The 16,633-nt window shown below is 55.2% G+C and overlaps 6 protein-coding genes and 1 non-coding gene across 7 annotated transcripts; 3 read left to right on the top strand and 4 right to left on the bottom strand.

Moving 5' to 3' along the window:
- Window positions 1-262: 262 nt before the first annotated feature.
- MKK02DRAFT_40517 (putative serine esterase-domain-containing protein) lies at window positions 263-4,356 on the bottom strand (the record flags this gene model as incomplete). Its single annotated transcript, XM_053091131.1, has 15 exons — window positions 263-1,210; window positions 1,281-1,513; window positions 1,991-2,049; window positions 2,168-2,393; window positions 2,467-2,540; window positions 2,589-2,621; window positions 2,675-2,724; window positions 2,797-3,115; window positions 3,173-3,230; window positions 3,283-3,408; window positions 3,458-3,479; window positions 3,544-3,638; window positions 3,703-3,724; window positions 3,782-3,844; window positions 3,898-4,356. 15 exons carry the CDS (start codon window positions 4,354-4,356, stop codon window positions 263-265), a joined length of 2,787 nt encoding a protein of 928 aa, XP_052941994.1.
- A 512-nt stretch (window positions 4,357-4,868) lies between these two features.
- Window positions 4,869-6,085, bottom strand: MKK02DRAFT_40518 (putative TATA-box binding protein; the record flags this gene model as incomplete). Its single annotated transcript, XM_053091132.1, has 5 exons — window positions 4,869-4,888; window positions 4,939-5,080; window positions 5,264-5,536; window positions 5,685-5,772; window positions 5,865-6,085. The coding sequence occupies 5 exons, from the start codon at window positions 6,083-6,085 to the stop codon at window positions 4,869-4,871; spliced, it is 744 nt and encodes a 247-aa protein (XP_052941995.1).
- Window positions 6,086-6,491: 406 nt separating this feature from the next.
- MKK02DRAFT_30087 (uncharacterized protein) lies at window positions 6,492-7,917 on the bottom strand (the record flags this gene model as incomplete). The annotated part of the gene is made up of 7 exons (XM_053087969.1): window positions 6,492-6,800; window positions 6,918-6,979; window positions 7,073-7,263; window positions 7,308-7,463; window positions 7,508-7,588; window positions 7,687-7,780; window positions 7,830-7,917. The coding sequence occupies 7 exons, from the start codon at window positions 7,915-7,917 to the stop codon at window positions 6,492-6,494; spliced, it is 981 nt and encodes a 326-aa protein (XP_052941996.1).
- A 2,031-nt stretch (window positions 7,918-9,948) lies between these two features.
- MKK02DRAFT_30088 (uncharacterized protein) lies at window positions 9,949-11,106 on the top strand (the record flags this gene model as incomplete). The annotated part of the gene is made up of 5 exons (XM_053087970.1): window positions 9,949-10,112; window positions 10,174-10,350; window positions 10,402-10,521; window positions 10,616-10,699; window positions 10,872-11,106. 5 exons carry the CDS (start codon window positions 9,949-9,951, stop codon window positions 11,104-11,106), a joined length of 780 nt encoding a protein of 259 aa, XP_052941997.1.
- A 304-nt stretch (window positions 11,107-11,410) lies between these two features.
- MKK02DRAFT_40521 (ankyrin repeat-containing domain protein) lies at window positions 11,411-12,309 on the bottom strand (the record flags this gene model as incomplete). Its single annotated transcript, XM_053091133.1, has 7 exons — window positions 11,411-11,460; window positions 11,510-11,652; window positions 11,695-11,880; window positions 11,932-11,944; window positions 11,995-12,008; window positions 12,063-12,153; window positions 12,237-12,309. The coding sequence occupies 7 exons, from the start codon at window positions 12,307-12,309 to the stop codon at window positions 11,411-11,413; spliced, it is 570 nt and encodes a 189-aa protein (XP_052941998.1).
- A 228-nt stretch (window positions 12,310-12,537) lies between these two features.
- MKK02DRAFT_40522 (NAD binding domain of 6-phosphogluconate dehydrogenase-domain-containing protein) lies at window positions 12,538-14,225 on the top strand (the record flags this gene model as incomplete). Its single annotated transcript, XM_053091134.1, has 10 exons — window positions 12,538-12,641; window positions 12,690-12,714; window positions 12,763-12,846; window positions 12,899-13,023; window positions 13,072-13,150; window positions 13,197-13,271; window positions 13,315-13,547; window positions 13,616-13,831; window positions 13,945-14,110; window positions 14,193-14,225. 10 exons carry the CDS (start codon window positions 12,538-12,540, stop codon window positions 14,223-14,225), a joined length of 1,140 nt encoding a protein of 379 aa, XP_052941999.1.
- Window positions 14,226-15,454: 1,229 nt separating this feature from the next.
- MKK02DRAFT_t25 lies at window positions 15,455-15,548 on the top strand. Its single transcript has one exon. It is a non-coding gene; the product is annotated as a tRNA-Ser (tRNA).
- Window positions 15,549-16,633: the final 1,085 nt, after the last annotated feature.

Below are 16,633 nucleotides of genomic sequence, written 5' to 3' on the forward strand. Positions count from 1 at the left end.
AACTCTCTGAATATCACTCCGCTCAGAAGAGCGCACATTACTAGTATACATCGACCAGCGTTAGTTCTTCCGCGCTGTACCACCCTGCGCACTCAGATGGCATTGACACCCCTGATTTTGTGTTGTGTTTGGACCCCGACCTTTGTTATGCGGCCGTAGAAACCACCAGTGCAGCTCACATTTGATAAATACCGCAAGGACTGCATGAAGAGACTGATATCAACATAACATGACAAGCGACGGCCCGGAAACGAACGAGATACTACACGACCTCATCACCCGCCTGCCCTGTGGAAGACTCATCACGCGGAAGGGGATAGATCTGGGTCCAGCCATCGTAAAGCTGGTAGGTGACGCCCTTGTCTTGGAAACGCGGCCCCACAGACTCCTCAGCGGCTCTCAACCAATCAGCCACCAGCGTCTTCCTCAGTTTTCCCTCCGTCAGCTCCGTCAGTTTTCCGCCAAGGTGGACTTTGACGATGCGCTTCTTGCCCTTGCTGTTTGGGCTGAGAGACAGACTTTCGCCGAATGAGGCGTACTCATCCCGGCGGCTCACACGTTCGTCTCCTTCCTTCGCAGTTCGAGGGTCGACGGCCGTGATGAACCAGCTGAGTTGACTGTCCCACTGACCCGCTTCCAGATGGGGAGTCTCGTCGACGAGGCTCAGCATCGTGTCCGAGGTGCTGTCAACGCGCAGGTCCCGCACGAATGAGCAATGGATCGTTGAGTATCGGCTGGACGTCGTCCAGTGGAATTGAGTTGCGGGACTTGCGTTGGAGATCTTCGACATGGCCTTGCACATGCGAACGCATCCCAACGGCGCGTGATCGATTGATGACGCCGCTGTGGGATCCTCCGGAAGCGCGACATGCCTGGGACTCAACTCATGATTCTTTGCGACAGCATTGGCGAGCAAGTCAACGAGGACGTGTTGCCCGCGGAAGACACTGCCTTCGGTCACCGAGGACGGAAAGGCGACGTGGGGAATGATGTATACATCTCGACGACCGAGATTGTTCCGCAGCGACTCGCGGATGAACGCTTCACCGTAGTCATCAACGTTGAACAGCGCCAGTGAGCTTCCACTTTCCGCTTGTGTGCACAACCCTGAGCCTGCCCCGACGATCAGTACAGTGTTGTTTGCCACCGTGTCTGGAGAGCAAGCATCCCAAGTCAGCTGCTCTACCTTGTCCGATACGCCCACACAGTCCTGATGAAATCAGCGCTATGCTGGGATGGTGTGTGCAGCGGACTGGCCATGTACACAGATTTCTACTCACCCTGCTTGTAAGGCGGAAATTCTCCTGCGCTGCCGTTCTGAATAGCATACGAAGCTTGTGAGAGTGCTCGTCACCGCCTGTGTCCGTCTGGCCCTTCCAATCTGCTGAGGGCGAGATAGTGGTCCGACCGTTCTCGCGAGATGGCAAGGTGCCTTCAGAATCGTGCTCACCGAGCATGCGGTACACCTGATGCCGCAACTCCATGGGCGGCAGAGGCAGCCCCCCATTTGACCCTGGTATACAGCAGTCAGCCATGTGGAAGAGGAGGGAGTGTGGAAGAGGTGAGCGTGTGAATGTGCAAGATCGACGGGGCTGCCGCTTGCTCAGGTTTATGGCGCAGTGATGAGCGCGAATGAGTTACGAGATGTATATAGGTTGGAAGCTGAGGGGGAAATGCAGAGCGAGACTTGCCCCTCTTATACAGCTGTCTGATACGACATTCAGTCGGCTCCGCCAACATTCCTTTTACCGTTATCATATACGATGCAAATCCTTTCGGTCACTCCGTGTGTGAGTATTGTGGCGTCTCAGAGGTCAATTGTGAGTATTACGTAGGCATCTTTGCGGCCAAGGATCAGACGTTTTCCAACTGGTCCGGTGCCAGCGAAGGGTTGCTGTGAGTTTTGGTCACCCAGGAACTCAACATAGCAGGCTTGCAGCTCATCAGGGGGGCCGTCGACCCGGGCTTCAAGCTGCATCCAGTATCCTACCCGCTACTTCCCTCAAAACTCCCCTCGCCACCTCCTGTGACGGAAACTTTTTGTAGTCCCTGCGAAGATCAGCTCAGCTCTGGACCATACCCCATTTCCACCTTCATCCCCGTTGTTCCCTCAGACGCTCCTCCTCCAACCCAGCTCATCGAGAGACCAAGAGGCTGTGAGACTCACCTCATGATGACCACGGCATGCGCATTAAAAGCCGACGGGAACCAAGCCACAATCCGCTCCATATGCGGTAATGCCCCGTTCAGACTCCGTACCATCCGTTCTTGTCGATCAGTGAGGTAGAGCGGGATCTTCATCGTGCTGGGGGACAGAAGTTCAAAGGGGGGTGTAGAAGTGCCGGAGGAGTATTCGGGGGTACTTCGGCGGGAAATCGGGCGGGATTTGGGTCCTTCTTCGTCAGCTATACGTGCCCGCCGGGAGTCTTGTGCCCACCGAGGGTGAGATAGAAGAAAGAGACCTACTTGTAGCGGGGATGAGAGAGGCGAGGAGGGGCTGATGTTCCCCTTTCGAGCCTAGAAGCCTATGCCGCTTCGCCCTGATACGTCAGCTGGAGGCACGCAATGAAGAGGGCTTTGTAGCTTACGACCGGTACGATTGCAGAGTGGTAAAGCCGATTCTGCAGCGTCAGCTCGCTGTCCCGATAGCATTATGTGAGGGACAAGAACTCACATTAAGCATATCCAGAGTGGGATCAAGAATGGCAAGATGAAGAAGATGGCCTATAACAATCAGCTCAGTCGACCCATCCCCTTGAGGAAGCGATGGGGAGCGGGAGCGGAGAGTTGACTCACGTATGTGAACGGCCACCTGAAGTAGAGGAAGGGCGGCAAAGCCGGTCTAGGCGGTAATTTGACCTGCTTCTTCTCGTCCTCCCCGCCGGACCTCCTCGTCGTCGCCACGGTGACCGTGATATCTCCATCGTCCTCCTTCGTATGTGCGATATGACCCGGCCCCTCCTCATGCTCTGAATATGAGATCTGGCGATACGACGTGACGATGTTCCGTTCGTCCACTTCTAGATGGAGTGGGGAGGCACCGGCTGCGTAGTCTTGGAATGGGTCCGAGAGGGATATAGAAGCTGTGGGGAAGGGGACGGTGAGGTCGTGGCAGCTGATAAGGGGTCAGCTTCGGATCCCAGTCCCGGAAGCTCGAGATTGGTAAGCTCACCCATTGGCTACGATCAAGACCTTGTTGAAGCCTTGTAGTGCATGTATGAAGATCCCATCTGAAGCGTCAGCTTAACGTCCATTCAGGAGAAAATCGCCGCGGAAACGGACCTGGATCGGCCATAACTTCCAGCAGACACCTTCCCTGTTCGTCCCGATCGTCGCAATACAGCTGTCTCCCTGACCTCGAAAAGAGGCGTCTCCCGATGGTATGGATGATCTTGTTGGTCGTCGTTCCTGCGGCTGATCAGCTACTTTACTCGGCGGTGGAGGCAGAGGAGCTGACCATAGCGTAGTGTCCCGATGTGCTGAAGTAGTCAGCTGTCCCTTATCCAGCAGAAGATATGGGATAGCTAGCTGAGGAGAACCTACGGGAGTCGCAATCGTCACGAAGGCAGCGGGTTTGTGTCGCTCAAAGAAGTCTGGAGAGCGAGAGTAGAGGACGCCGATGAGGTATCGGGCTATCACTTCCTGGAGTCAGCTTGTTGTATCGTACACACCCCAGAGGAAGGGAAGAGTCGTCAAGCTCACGTCCGCCAAGCGAGTATCCCATCTGCGAATCAGCATCTACCCCCTTTCAGATCGGCCGTAAGGTTTAACGGGGACGTACGAAGCTGATTGACCCCACTCTCCTGCCTTCGCCTTCCTCTAGTCTCCTCACTTCCTGATCCACCTACTACGTCAGCTAGAGCTCCAGCCTGCAGCAATGAGCAACGCAAAGCTCACCTCCTTCGCCGCTCGTTGGGCATTGATATCCACTCCGTCCCAGGTATGTCCAAACCCAAAGCTGTTACAGCTATACACTACCAGCTCGTCCTTCCTATCCTTGCCTCTCTCCCGTTCCCTCTGTGCCTTCTTCCTTTTCTGCGCTGCTCGGGCCGAGGGCAGACGATGGGGCGAGGGGGAGTTGGAGGCGGAGGGTTTGCGATACCGCCTCCCTCCGTTCCGTTCCCTTTCTTCCTCCACCTCGTCTCCATCCTCCCCGTCTTCCCTGTCCGATCCTGACTCTCCCGCGATCCCTGTCGCTGATGTGGATCCGCCAGACCCATGCACGTAGTGCAGCTCCTCCGCTACCGTCGCTACATTGGCGGGCGAACCAAAGAGGCCATGGATGAGAATGACGAGGTGGATCGGTTTCTTCGTCTCGGTCGAGGACAAGCTGGACGATGATGATGATGCCTTCATCCTTCGTGATAGTAGGCTGGTCTCCACGTCTTCCGTCAGATATGTCAGTATAATATTGATGTACAGTGGAGAGCGAATGGCCAAAGGTGTTGTTTGCTTTGTCCTCGTCGCCAGCGTCATCGCTTCGGCCGTGCCCGAGGCCGAGCTCAGCTCGGGCTCCTTCAGCACCGACTCTTCGACAACACTGTGCTGCGTCCTTCTAGCGATGGCGATCAGGAAGACGCGGACACTGATTCATACCATGCTAGCTACTATGAAGAGACTGACAGGAGAAGAGAAAGTGTTGGCGATCCGAGGGACCGGGGTTCGGTCGTTGGGGGTTGTATATGGGCGCGATGGGTTGGTCGTCGATGGGCGAGAACCCGTGGAATCGATGGGTAGAAACGTCTATACTGATACAAGGCTATACACAAGACACGCCTACACCCTCTCTCCTCACACCCCCTTGATATACAATGTGGAGACCGCCTCGGATTGGCCATACGGTGGGACCGCATGCTTGACTCGAAGGGCTATGCCTCTTTTCGGAATTCTGCAGAGTCAGCTAGAGTTCCTTACCATGCTTGAGTCCTGTGAGCTCACCGACGAGCACAGAGTAGATCTGATTGAACGCCATGTAGATCTCTTCCCTGACTTTGGCGCCTGTGAGGACGATCTTGCCAGAGACGAAAATAAGGAGGACGACCTTTGGCTTCATCATCCGGTAAATCAGACCGGGGAAGAGCTGGACATCAGCCGCGTTCTCAAAAGATGTATGTTCGCACGAGCTTCACGACTCCGCTCCCTTCCCAGCATCGCCGCTCGTCCTGGCCCGGGTCCCTATAGCCTGTCCGCATCGTCTCCACCTTTCCGCTCCATCCTTCCGTCCCTTCGCCCAACGCGCCCACCGCACCCAGACAGTACTCACCTCTGGCTCATAACTGCTGAACGCTCCATGGCTGAACGCCAGCCCCTCCAGCCTAATCGGGAACTTGACATCGCAACTCCCGACGATATTCTGAATCTTGAACTCTGCGAACTTCGCGTCGAAGCCGAGCTTTTGAATGATGCGCGCATACTTGCGCGAGGCGAGGCGGGAGTCGTCCTCGGATTTGGCGCCGGTGACGACCATTTTTCCAGAGGCGAAGATGAGGGCGGTGGTTTTGGGATCGCGGATGCGCATGACGACTGCGGCGAATCGCTGGGGGTCAGCCGAGGTACCTCATGACTAGGTAGGTAAGAGGGAAAGAAGTGGGGAGGTAGAGGGTAGGGATGGACGATCACAGCTTGTAAAGCCAAGAGGTCCCCTTCCCTCGCCTGCCCTCACCCTCTCAGAACAGAAGACTCACCTTTGGGTTATACTCTGCATTCCTAGCATGCAGCGCGATCGTCTTGAGATCCAACCGACATTCCAGGTTCACCGTAGCGACGATATTCCTGCAGTGTCAACTGGATGTCACGTCCAGTTGAACCCTTGCCCCCGTCCAGCCACCTCCCAAACAAGCTGTGTAAGCAGAAGAGATACCTACTGAAGGGTAGGAACCAATCCCTGCACCGCTGTAATCTCTGGCACGCCCACCACCGCCTTGACCGGCCTCTTCTCCATCAACTCCTCGTCGTCCTCATCCATCCCTCCGCTGCTTGGGTTCGCGCCTGCCCCGCTCGGCTTGGACGAGCTCGCCACTGCGTTGTTCTGGGGCGCAGGGCGCTTGGACGCGGCTTTGTTGGTAGGTAGGGCGAGACCGGACATGATGATGGAATGGGAGGTGAGTGACGAGGTGGATGTAAGGTAGAGAAGGGAAAAAAGGATTGGGCGCGCCGAGACGAGTTGACTTGACGAGGTTTCAGCTGTCAAGCGATTGTTTGCTTCGATCGAGCTCTAGCTTGTTCCAGCTGGGGAGGGCCAGAGAGGTGGGCTGAGCTATGCTTGGTCAAGTAAGGAGAGGTGTATAAGGTATAGGTGGCTTGTCTCTATGGTGTGAGAGGCGAAAGAAAGAGGGGGGACGGGGGAAATGAGCTGTCCTTTATATACTTCCTCACCTGTGCATGCCGGCAGTGTGGCACTCTGCATGTGGCACTTTTGATCCCGCTGGGTGGCGACTGTCCGCTGCATGCGAAGGACTTTACACTGAACAAGCAAGTGGGATATCCCCTTACTATCGTGATCTTTTGGTGCACACGTCATGGGTTATATACCCCGACGGGCAGGCCTGCCAGAGTGGCAAAAAGTACGCGGGGGTACTGGGATGAAAGGATGAGTGATGCTCACGCGTATCGACGCAAATGACCGTGAAAGGACAGCAAGCGGCGTGCGGGTCTTCGAATAGCCTCAGAGCACGCCATGTGCGACGCCATCGGTGCAATCTAGCAGAAAGGAGCTCGATCTGCGGCTGGTTGCTAATGTCAGGACAAGCTTTGTCGCTCAGACAGCAGTCAAGCGCATGCCAACGCAGCACGGCTGGATGCTGCTGGATGCTGCTGAGTGGCGACCAGTTGCCAAATGTCAATGGTCAGATAGCGATTGCATTCCTCAGGCCCAGCCATCCGCTATATCCCGCACTCGAAATATTGGCCTAACGCACAGTCGCGGCATCGCGGATGGCTCGCCAATCCACATGAAGCCGAAGAAAAGTAAACATCATCGCTCAGAATCAGTCAGATTACAGAGGCTGTGCAGAAAGTCTGACGAACGCATACACAGTAGCACAATGTCGATCGGAGTCAACAGCTCATCAACCCGCTCGACTAGGCATCAACACGGACAACTCGTTCAGACAGGCTCGGAGCGAGGTCCGGCGAGCCTCGAAAAGAGCCATGCTTTCGGGGTTGACGGTGACGGCGGGCATCGTTTCATTGACGCGAGACCAGTCCACAGTGGGTCCCTCCGTGTTGCTCATCCCAAGACAGGCCTCAAGCGCGTCGATCGTGCTTGCAGATGTCAGCGCAAGCGGAGCGCTACTCAAAAGACTCACTGGTCCCATGTAGCCATCGTCGCCTTGTCCGCCGATGGGTTTGATGAGGCGCCACCTCCCAGAGCCTTCAGCATCTCCTCTTTCAGCACATTCGGGGGCGCTGTCGATGCTGAGAGCGTATGCCCGATTGACCGCTCGCCCTTGAGATACTGCAGGCTGAACAGGTCAGCCGACATCTTCGAGCAGCTCAGTTTACATACAAAGTGCCAATCTCTTGTTTGCTCAAATTCGCGAACTTCGCTGTGACGTATCGCGGCAAGGAGGCCTGGTCGGGAACGCTCCTACTATGTCAGTCCGTTCTAGACTTATCTCACTCCGCTCGAGAGAGACTTCGGGTAACTTGAGTCGCTATGGTGCGGCCTCGCGTGGTGACACGTACCGGTCGGCGGTCGGGAAAGTCAGCGGATTGGCATCGACAATTGCCGCCTGCATCTGATCAAAGACCCAGAGGGCATGGAATCCCGCTGGACCACCTGAGAAATTAGTTTCAAGATATCATTACTTTCATAATGCGCTACCTACAAGCCCAGGACATCTTCGCTGCCTTTGTCGCAATCTCCTGTGCGCTCATCCCAGTCTCGTCACCCCCCTTCACAGTAGTTTCACTCATGAATGATGACCTAGCGAGAGGAAGATCAGCGGCAGCCCCACAACGCGTACCGGGCAGAACATACCGGTAGTAGTACTTGAGCCGGTAAGTATCTGAGTGAGTAAGGGAGCGGGATGTATGAGCGACGGAAAGCAAAGTGGGTGAGAGCTATATGTAAGCAAGAAATGATGAAAGGGGAGGGGGCGCGATTATATACCCCGACCCGCAGATCTGTCAAAGTGGCAAAAAGCAGGCAGGGTCAGTGGGATGACAGGATGGGCCACGTTCCTACGCGTGTCGACGCAAATGACAGTGAAAGGATCGCAAGGAGCGAGCATGTCTTCGGATGCCCCCAGAGCACGCCATGTATGACGATATCGGTGCAATCTAGCAGTAGCAGAAAGGAGCTTGATCCGCCACTGATTGCCACGTCCGAATCAGGCATGATCCCTGGCCAGGCGTTTCCTCTCGTTGGCGGTCAAGCGATGCTATGTATATCGATATATTGGCTCTTCCTGGTCGCCTTGTAGTCAGATGCTCACGCTAATGCTGCGAGCTTCGAGGCTCTCACCTCGTTGTGCGACGATGTGAGGTGGGAACGTACCATGTAAATCATCATTATGAGGCTGCACAAAGGTTGCCCTGGGTTTGAGACACCATGCCGCCCGACAGAGACCTCCTTACACGGTGACCCCCTTTACGATATACCCTCGAGTCTGCGATCGGCCTCGGCAGGTTTATAAGGCCTTTCCGCAGCTTTGGCTTCCTCGACCTACTCTCTGACTTACCCATTCTTCACTGAGGTCCTCGCTCCCAGCACCACCTACTTGCTTCACGCATCCACGTTCTTGCTCAGATGGTCAGTTCAAGTGTTTCATGCACCGGTCAAGAAGCATCCATGTACGTCAGTCTTTGCCTCACCGTGTCTATGTGGCGCTCATGTCTTGTCAAGGTTCGTGCTCGGCTGTTACGCCAAAGATGCTGGGACGTCCCTCTGGGGATATCGATGCCCCTGCCCGGCCAACTCCGTCACCACTCCCTGCGTTGGTCAGAGCGTCATTGATGCCTTCACGGGGATGGGCATTCCTGAAAGTGACCGCACGGCCGTCATTGAAAGGTAAAAGCAATGGACCACGTTGTGGTTTCTGGCCTGCCACCTTGCTGATTATCTTAGACTCCAGTATTGGACCAAGTGGGGTCATTGGGAGCGCAGCACAAACATCGACACCATTGGCTTTTCACTCGAACCGGCCGATGGCGTTGCGTATTCCAATGCCTGCGAGCTACCTGGCCTACTGCCCGCGGAAAGCGCGACACTTCTGACCGGCGCCCTGACCACTCTCAAGTCATTCTTTTCCAGCGATAAGGTGCACCACACTTGAGTCTCTTGTAACCGTATGCACTTGTCGTGGCCGACGAAATAGAAAGTGCGCGGGACACATGCTTGTTTTATACACGATGTTGCATCGCAGGAAGGGACAGGGGGCCGGGCGGTGAGAGCCTTTCAAGCCTCATAGACCCCCAAAATCCCTACTCCTGTCCTGACGTGTCGGCCCATCGGCAATGAAAAGATTCTCTTACTTTCCGACCATCGTCTGGACTGTGAGAGCCCCTGACCATCCCTTCATCAGAACAAGGCCACGCTAGACCATTCTACGAGGCGGTGCAGATCTAATCGGCAGACGATCGGGCTGATCAGATCTTGGGCGCGACTCATTAGGGGCTGATACGCGTTCGAACAAATGAGCTGATAAGAGACTGAAAGGACGCAGAGGATCGTGCAGATGCATTAGGCCCCTGGTGAGCACGCCATTTGCTACATCACAGGCGCAATCTAGCACAAAAGATCTGTATGCTCAGACGTGTATCATGTGCAGGATGGCTGTGCTCGCCTCTTTGATGTTCTTGCTCCGACGAGCGCAGAAACCCACCCCCATTCCCTTCTCAGAGATATATAAGAAGTGCGTTCATCCTTCAGCTCTTACTCATCATCTTCATCCCCCACTACAACTACCTTACTTCACCGACACCATTACACCTGCTTCAGCTACCATGTCTGCACCTGCCCTCAACGCCACCACCTCCGCTTCGGCTACCCTGTCTTCACGTTCCCCCATCACCAACAACAACACGACCAACAACGAGACCGGCGATGACTCCAACGGCACCGAGGTCTTCAGGTTTTCCATGAGCGGGACGGCTCCCATTGGCACGATGTGAGTCTCCCTTACCAAGGAAAGCACGATCCTGAGCTTTCTGGCATGAGCTGACATGTAGGGGGATTGTGGGGACATGGGCGATGAAGCGCAAGGAGGGTGAGACTCTGTGGAACGGCGAGTGTTGTCCGCCCAGAGCCGATGGGAGGATCTGCCCACCGCAGAGACTGATCAATGATATCGCGGCGAAGTTCCCTGGCATCACCGACCTGAATGACCAGGAGAATGCGACGAAGGCGTGAGCCTCTCGAGCCTTGTTTCAGCGCGTATGAGGTGCTGACCCAAATAGTTTCATCTCCTACGCCGGGCACAATATGCGGAACTGGAAGAGGGGCCGATTCCATCTGAGCTACGATTCGACCAAGGAGACTACGAATCAGGAACACAAGGCTGACCTGACTACGCATCCGTGCGAGCCACACCCGCTCATCTTGGAGTTCGCCGGCTGTTGCCACTCATGCAATGACGCGGGTCTGATTCCGGAGCAGCCGGCTGACACGCAGTTGCAGGGTGAAGATGTCCGGACCGATGGCGAAGAGGAGGAAGATGATGCTTGAGCCTGCATCCGGGGCCCGTCAGATTCCCACGTGGGTTTCAGCTTATATCAACGATACCATTCCGCACATCAGTATTCCATTATTCCATACTGCCCTAGTCCTGCTTACATCTGTGAATATGCTACATGTCGTGTCTTATACACCTCGTCTCTTGCCTTTTCGTTCCCATCAGAGTTGTTGTCGGCCAGCAGGTCGTGGTTAGTGCCGAGCAGGAGAGCTGCAGAGACAATCCACGGACGGAAGGGGCCTCTCGAGCGCGAGGCGCACGCGGTGTCGAACATCCCTCAGAGACCGTAGCAACTGCCATAGACGCTGCGAGCGAACTTTGGCCCGTGGGCTGGCGCAATCCCGGCATCATGCCGAGTGACACCCTCCTCTTCGTGTCCGTCATCGACCATCTACCCGTTGAGAGATACCCAATCTGCTCCCGAGGGTAATGCACCCGGATATTAGCTTGAACACGAATGTTCTGCCCGAGTCGTCGCGCTCGAAACGATTACACCGATGCCCATAAGCACCATTCTGGTCCGGACCCTAAGCACTCTCGCGTGACCAAGCTATGAGCGATGAGGGATGAGGGACATACGGCCAACTTCAATATCTCAGGGATGTCAGTGAAGATGAGTATTGAGGCTCAAGCTGTTAGTTTACCGCCAGAGTAAGCGGGCAAGGCGCCGAGACTTAACCTCTCCGTCGCCTCGGTCATGTTATGAAAGATACAAGGTGATAGCGCAAGGAGGATCAATCAGAATCCGAAGCAACATCGTTCGGGTCAAACACATCATTGTCCTCTGCCCAAGTCAGCTCGTCCCCTCCATTATCAAGTTAGCGAGAACATACCATCCACCACGTCCCCCCTCGCCGCTACCGCATTCTCCGCCTCCACATGCCGTATCATCGCCCTGATCTTGGCTTCATCCGAGTCTGAATCAGGCGAAGGAGGAAGCAGGTCGATAGGTTTTTGATTATGCCTGTTTCGTATTCTACCTGTCAGCTCCATCCCAAGAGTATGAGGAGTAGCTCACGATGTATCCGCTCCAGCTTCCAACAGCTGCTCCACCAGAAACAATCTCAATCCCGGCGCCTCCTCCCATTTGTTCCGTACGGCAATATGAAGCGGTGTTTCCCCGCCCATCCTATTCCGGGGATCGACGTCGCAGGTTTCGTGCGAGAGGATAGTTTCTAAGATCGAGGTTGAGGCGTGTATTATGCTGAGGAGTCAGCTGTGATACTTTGAACAAGTCGAGGAGGAGGAAGCTGACGCGTGATGTAATGCTGAGGATGTCAGCTATAGCCGGTGTAACGATGCACACCATCCAGCTCACCTGTGTTGCCCATTCTGCAAGCTCTCATCAGCTGAATCCGAGGCTATACACATAGTGGGAGGACGGACCCGTCCGTATAGTTGATATCATCCAGATCTGACAGAGCGTCCTCGAGCATACCCTCATTATCAGACTTGGCGGCAGCTAGGAGTCGCTCATCTGTCTTGTCAGCCCATGCCCATGCCACGACGTTCGAGCATCGAAGGATGCGGACCCCTTGCGAGTTGTGCTCAGTGACTCACTTGCTGATGCTCCTGTCTGGTCATCTGCCGGTGGAGGTGGAGGAGGGGCTGCTCTAGCTGGTGCTGCGCTCATCTTGTCCTCTGTAGCTACAGTCAGGTATAGATAGATGCTATGTAGTATAGGTGGAGAATACAAACAGCGCTGCTGGTAATAGAAGCTAGGGGGTATTTGTGTTAGCGGGATCAGATTGAAACGCGGGGTAAGTGGGGTCTCCAAACGGCTTAGAACGTCGTCACCAACCCAGCACTGTCTGCAGCTTCTCCTTCCATACTCATCTACTTATATACAGCATACACCATAATGTCCGGCCAGCAAACACCACCCGTAGAGAAAGTCGGCGGAACTCTCCACATGGGAAACAAGCAGCGGATCGTCGATGAGGACGCGGCAATTCCGTTCTCGAGGTATGTCCTCTATCCGCGGCTCGATGAGAAGGCTGGCTGACCGTGTAGGCCTTCCACTCCTACGCCCAGACATGTGAGCTGACGAAAGCCCAGTGACTTTGCACGCAGAGCTGACTTTTAGGACCAACTCGCTCTGATCGGTCTCGGAGCGATGGGTCGACGAATGGCCACTAACCTTGCTCTCGACCTCCAGAAGAAGCACATGGTGAGCTCGCAAGCTCTGTGCTGCTGCCCACCAGGTTATAGCTGACGACCAGCCACCACTGATCGTCTCGAACCGATCTGACGCGCGTATTGACGACTTCAAGCGATGGGCCAAAGAGCGTGGGCTGAGCGAGGACGGGTACAAGGTCGTCAAGGATCTCAAGGAGATCGGGCAGACGTGAGCTTTAGGAAGCGCTATTTTGGGGCTCGAAGCTGATATAATCAGTGCTGATATGATCTTGACGTCGCTTGGATCGGACGAGGCTGTTGAGGAGGTCTTTACCGAGCTATTCGCGGGACAAGAGGTGGGTCAGCTGCTACATCCGATATACGACAGATGCTGATATTCAGGAACAAAGCGACAAGGGCGATGGAATCATTCCAGGTGGAGCAGGCAAGAGCACCATCTTTGTCGATACCAGTACCGTACGTCTCCATTCTTCCTCCGCCGGCCTGTGCTGACCGCCAGATCTTCCCGGCGACCGCCGGCAAGCTCGAGCGGCTCGCCGCTTCCAAGCCGCACCGCACCTTCCTCTCCTGCCCCGTATTCGGCGTCCCCAAAGCGGCCGAGACGGCAGACATCACCCTGGCCATCTCGGGCGACTATTACGCCAAGAAGCACGCAGCGCATGCGCTCGTCCCGGCCCTAGCGAAGAAGGTTATGGATTTGGGGAGTAATGTCGAGAGGGCGATGTCGTTCAAGTAGGTCCGGCGTGGCGAGCACATGAGATCAGATCAGGAAGACCTGGGAGTTTGGAGCTGACTTTTAGGCTGGTCGGGAACGCCCTCGAATTGGGCTTCATCGAACTCCTCTCTGAATGCTTTACCCTATCTGACCAAGCTGGCGTCGGGTCCGACAAGCTCCTCGAGCTCATCAAGGAGCAGCATAGCTCGCCGGCGCTGGTGAGGTATGCGGATCGGATATTGCATAACAAGTTTGGGGCGGAGGGGGGGTTCACGCTAGGTGGCGGGATTGTGGATGCCAAGTGAGTCTAGGTTAAAGCGAGGGGATGGGTGAATTCCTGATTGGGCCAAGGCGGACTAGACTGGGGCTGAGTTGCGGGGTTGATCAAGACCGAGGACCAAGCTGATCCAACAGGCACATTCGTCAACTCGCCGATGTCCATAATGTCCCCATGCCCACGATCGACGTGGCGAACCAGCATATGCTCTCTGCGCGCGCGCACGGAGGGGAGGAGATGGATTGGACGGCGCTTGTAGGGGGGCAGAGGATCGCGGCAGGGCTGCAGCCGTTTGCGGGCAGGGTGAGTTTCTTGCTGCCCCAGACCTTTATTCAGGGAGATGGACACAAAGCCTAGATGAAAGAGGCAGAGCTGATGGTTCCAGTCAAAGTTGGAGAGGTATTACGAGGATACGTAGTGTATTTCGATGATAGGTCTATGAACAGAGCAGGTCATTTGAACGATCATGAGTGCGGTCCGGTAAAGAACGTTGATATCTTACTTCCTCCATTTCAAATTCCAATTCCAGGTATATGGTGCATGTCATACTAATCCCAATGAACCTCTGTAATGAACCAGATAACTCTCCCATCTTCTCTCCGCTCAGACTGCTTGCAGGTCTCGCCGTGAGATGCGGGTCTGGTCGCTCACGAGGACGCCACGTCTCCTACTGCGTCTAAGGGCTTGGCGGAGTGGGATCGTGAGTGCGGCTGTTGATTTTGGCGATGTAATCCGCCACCGATGTCGCCGTGCTGCTTGGCCACAGCTCTGCCAATTCAGTCCTGAGCAATGCGTTGTTCATCTTGGTGTCTCCCAGTACGGCTGTGAGCCGATCCATCTCTGTCTTCCAGTCCGCATTGACCTTGATGAGCTCTGCACGTAAGTTCGTCACGAGAGCCTCGTTTGGACAGGTTGTACAGGCACAGTGGGTTACACTAGGATCAGCTGGACATGGTCAGTACTCCGGTCAGGTTTAAGACGAATGTCACGTTCAAAGTGCCGTGGACGAGAGGGCGTACTAGCGTACTCACCAGTAAGTTCATCCGATTCGTCGGACCGTCCACCGTCATTCGGGTCGATATCGGTAAAGGGCATGGTGAAAGTATCGATTGGAGAGAGGGCGGAAGGATGTCACTGAGGGTCTGCAGAAGAGATAGCAGATGCTGAGTGGGAAGGGCGAAGTACGAAAGAGGAAATGCACCTGGGGGGGACGGGGGAATCTCCTGTGCCCCTCTCAGACTCGATCAGGCAGCTGGCTTTTGGATATCCTTTCGAGCCACGAGGCTCCATTCATTGCTCACCCCTGTTGGAGGGAGCAGAGGTCGGTGCTCCAGCTCGAGTTGGTGCCGTCGAGCGTGGCGGGACCTGCGATGTGACAGTGCGCTGAGGCAGCGGAGCGCTGAGCTCACGACCCATGGACCCACATGAGCTCGCAGACTGTCGAGAGGCGACTCTGCATCATGACCTGATGAGAGTTCACAGTACTGTATGCATGAGTCGAGCGAACAGCAGCCTCGATGTCCCATGCACGTCCACCTCTCATACCCGACGCCGATCTGCAGCTCCAGGGCGATCGGCACGGAAGGCGGTTATCCTGGGCATAACCGTATATATCTGAGTGAAACGAGTGGAAAACATCAAAAACATGGTGGAATGACCGAGCGGTTAAGGTGATTGATTAGAATTAAACCTCTGATATCAATTCTCGAAAGGGGCCAGGGTTCAAATCCCTGTTCCACCTGTCTTTTTGCGGCCTTCCAGCCATCTTTTTGCATGCATGCATACACTGTTGGATAGCCTAGCATCTGAGCTACCCGCTCGTACTTGGTTTTGCCGTTTCTACCTAGTAGTGACGGCCGCAAACTGCGTCTGAAACAGGTCGTTCCTTTTTAGACTTTTGGCCCTTTTGGGTTTGGCCACCAGTACAGCGACGATGAGGGCTCGTGGACCTGATGACGCCGTCTCTCAGTGATGCCAGATGACTGGGCTACAGATCTCATTGGCGTGCAGCGCTCATTATAGCCAGCAGGCATTGTGTAGGACCGTAACAAGCCATCAGGCACCATCCTGACCTCGCACGTGACCTCAGACCGCTGCGAAGCAGTGCTGCTTGTCTCCCTTTCACCTTAGGTGCCTGGTGATCCTTTGCAGGGTACACCAGGCCATTTAGGGCAGGCTCATACACGACACTGAGACTTGACAGTGTACCACTACCGGCGCAATACCGACCGACATACCGCCTACCTCCCAAGAACGTTCTGCTTCGACCCACACCTCTACTATGTCCGGCCAGACATATCAAGCTTACCTGGGCGATCCTGAGTATATGGAGATCCCTCGGATGGTTGCCTACAAGGCGCATCGTAGGACGATCGCACCTGGTGTCTTTGAATTTGACCGTTCAACAGACGTTCAACAGACCTCACTGGCCTCAAGCCACACCTCAAGTACATCAACGCTCTTCAGCCACTGGCCGAGTGCGAGGCACTCCACCATGCGCATGAAGAGTCCGGTGTCATACATGGACTGAACGGGGGGACTGTCCGATATGACTCTAGCTATGTGCCTGCGGGTGGTGGTAAGGGGGAGGACAGGCGGAGTGTCAGCGCTGTCTCTTCCGCCTCTTTGCGCAAAGCTCTGAAGGTGATTTACGACAAGGCAGCAGAGGAGACGTGGTGGTCCAGATGGGGAGACCTGCAAGCGGAAGGAGAAGAGAAGGACTTGCTCTTCTTCACTGTCATCGATGGACATATGGGTGCACAAGTGTGCGACCTGCTGGAGGTGGCGGCAAACGCCTGTATGGCCTGGGCGATCGGAAACGACCCC

This window comes from Dioszegia hungarica, assembly GCF_025882075.1.
Source record: "Dioszegia hungarica strain PDD-24b-2 chromosome Unknown MKK02contig_25, whole genome shotgun sequence".
NCBI lineage: Eukaryota > Fungi > Basidiomycota > Tremellomycetes > Tremellales > Bulleribasidiaceae > Dioszegia > Dioszegia hungarica.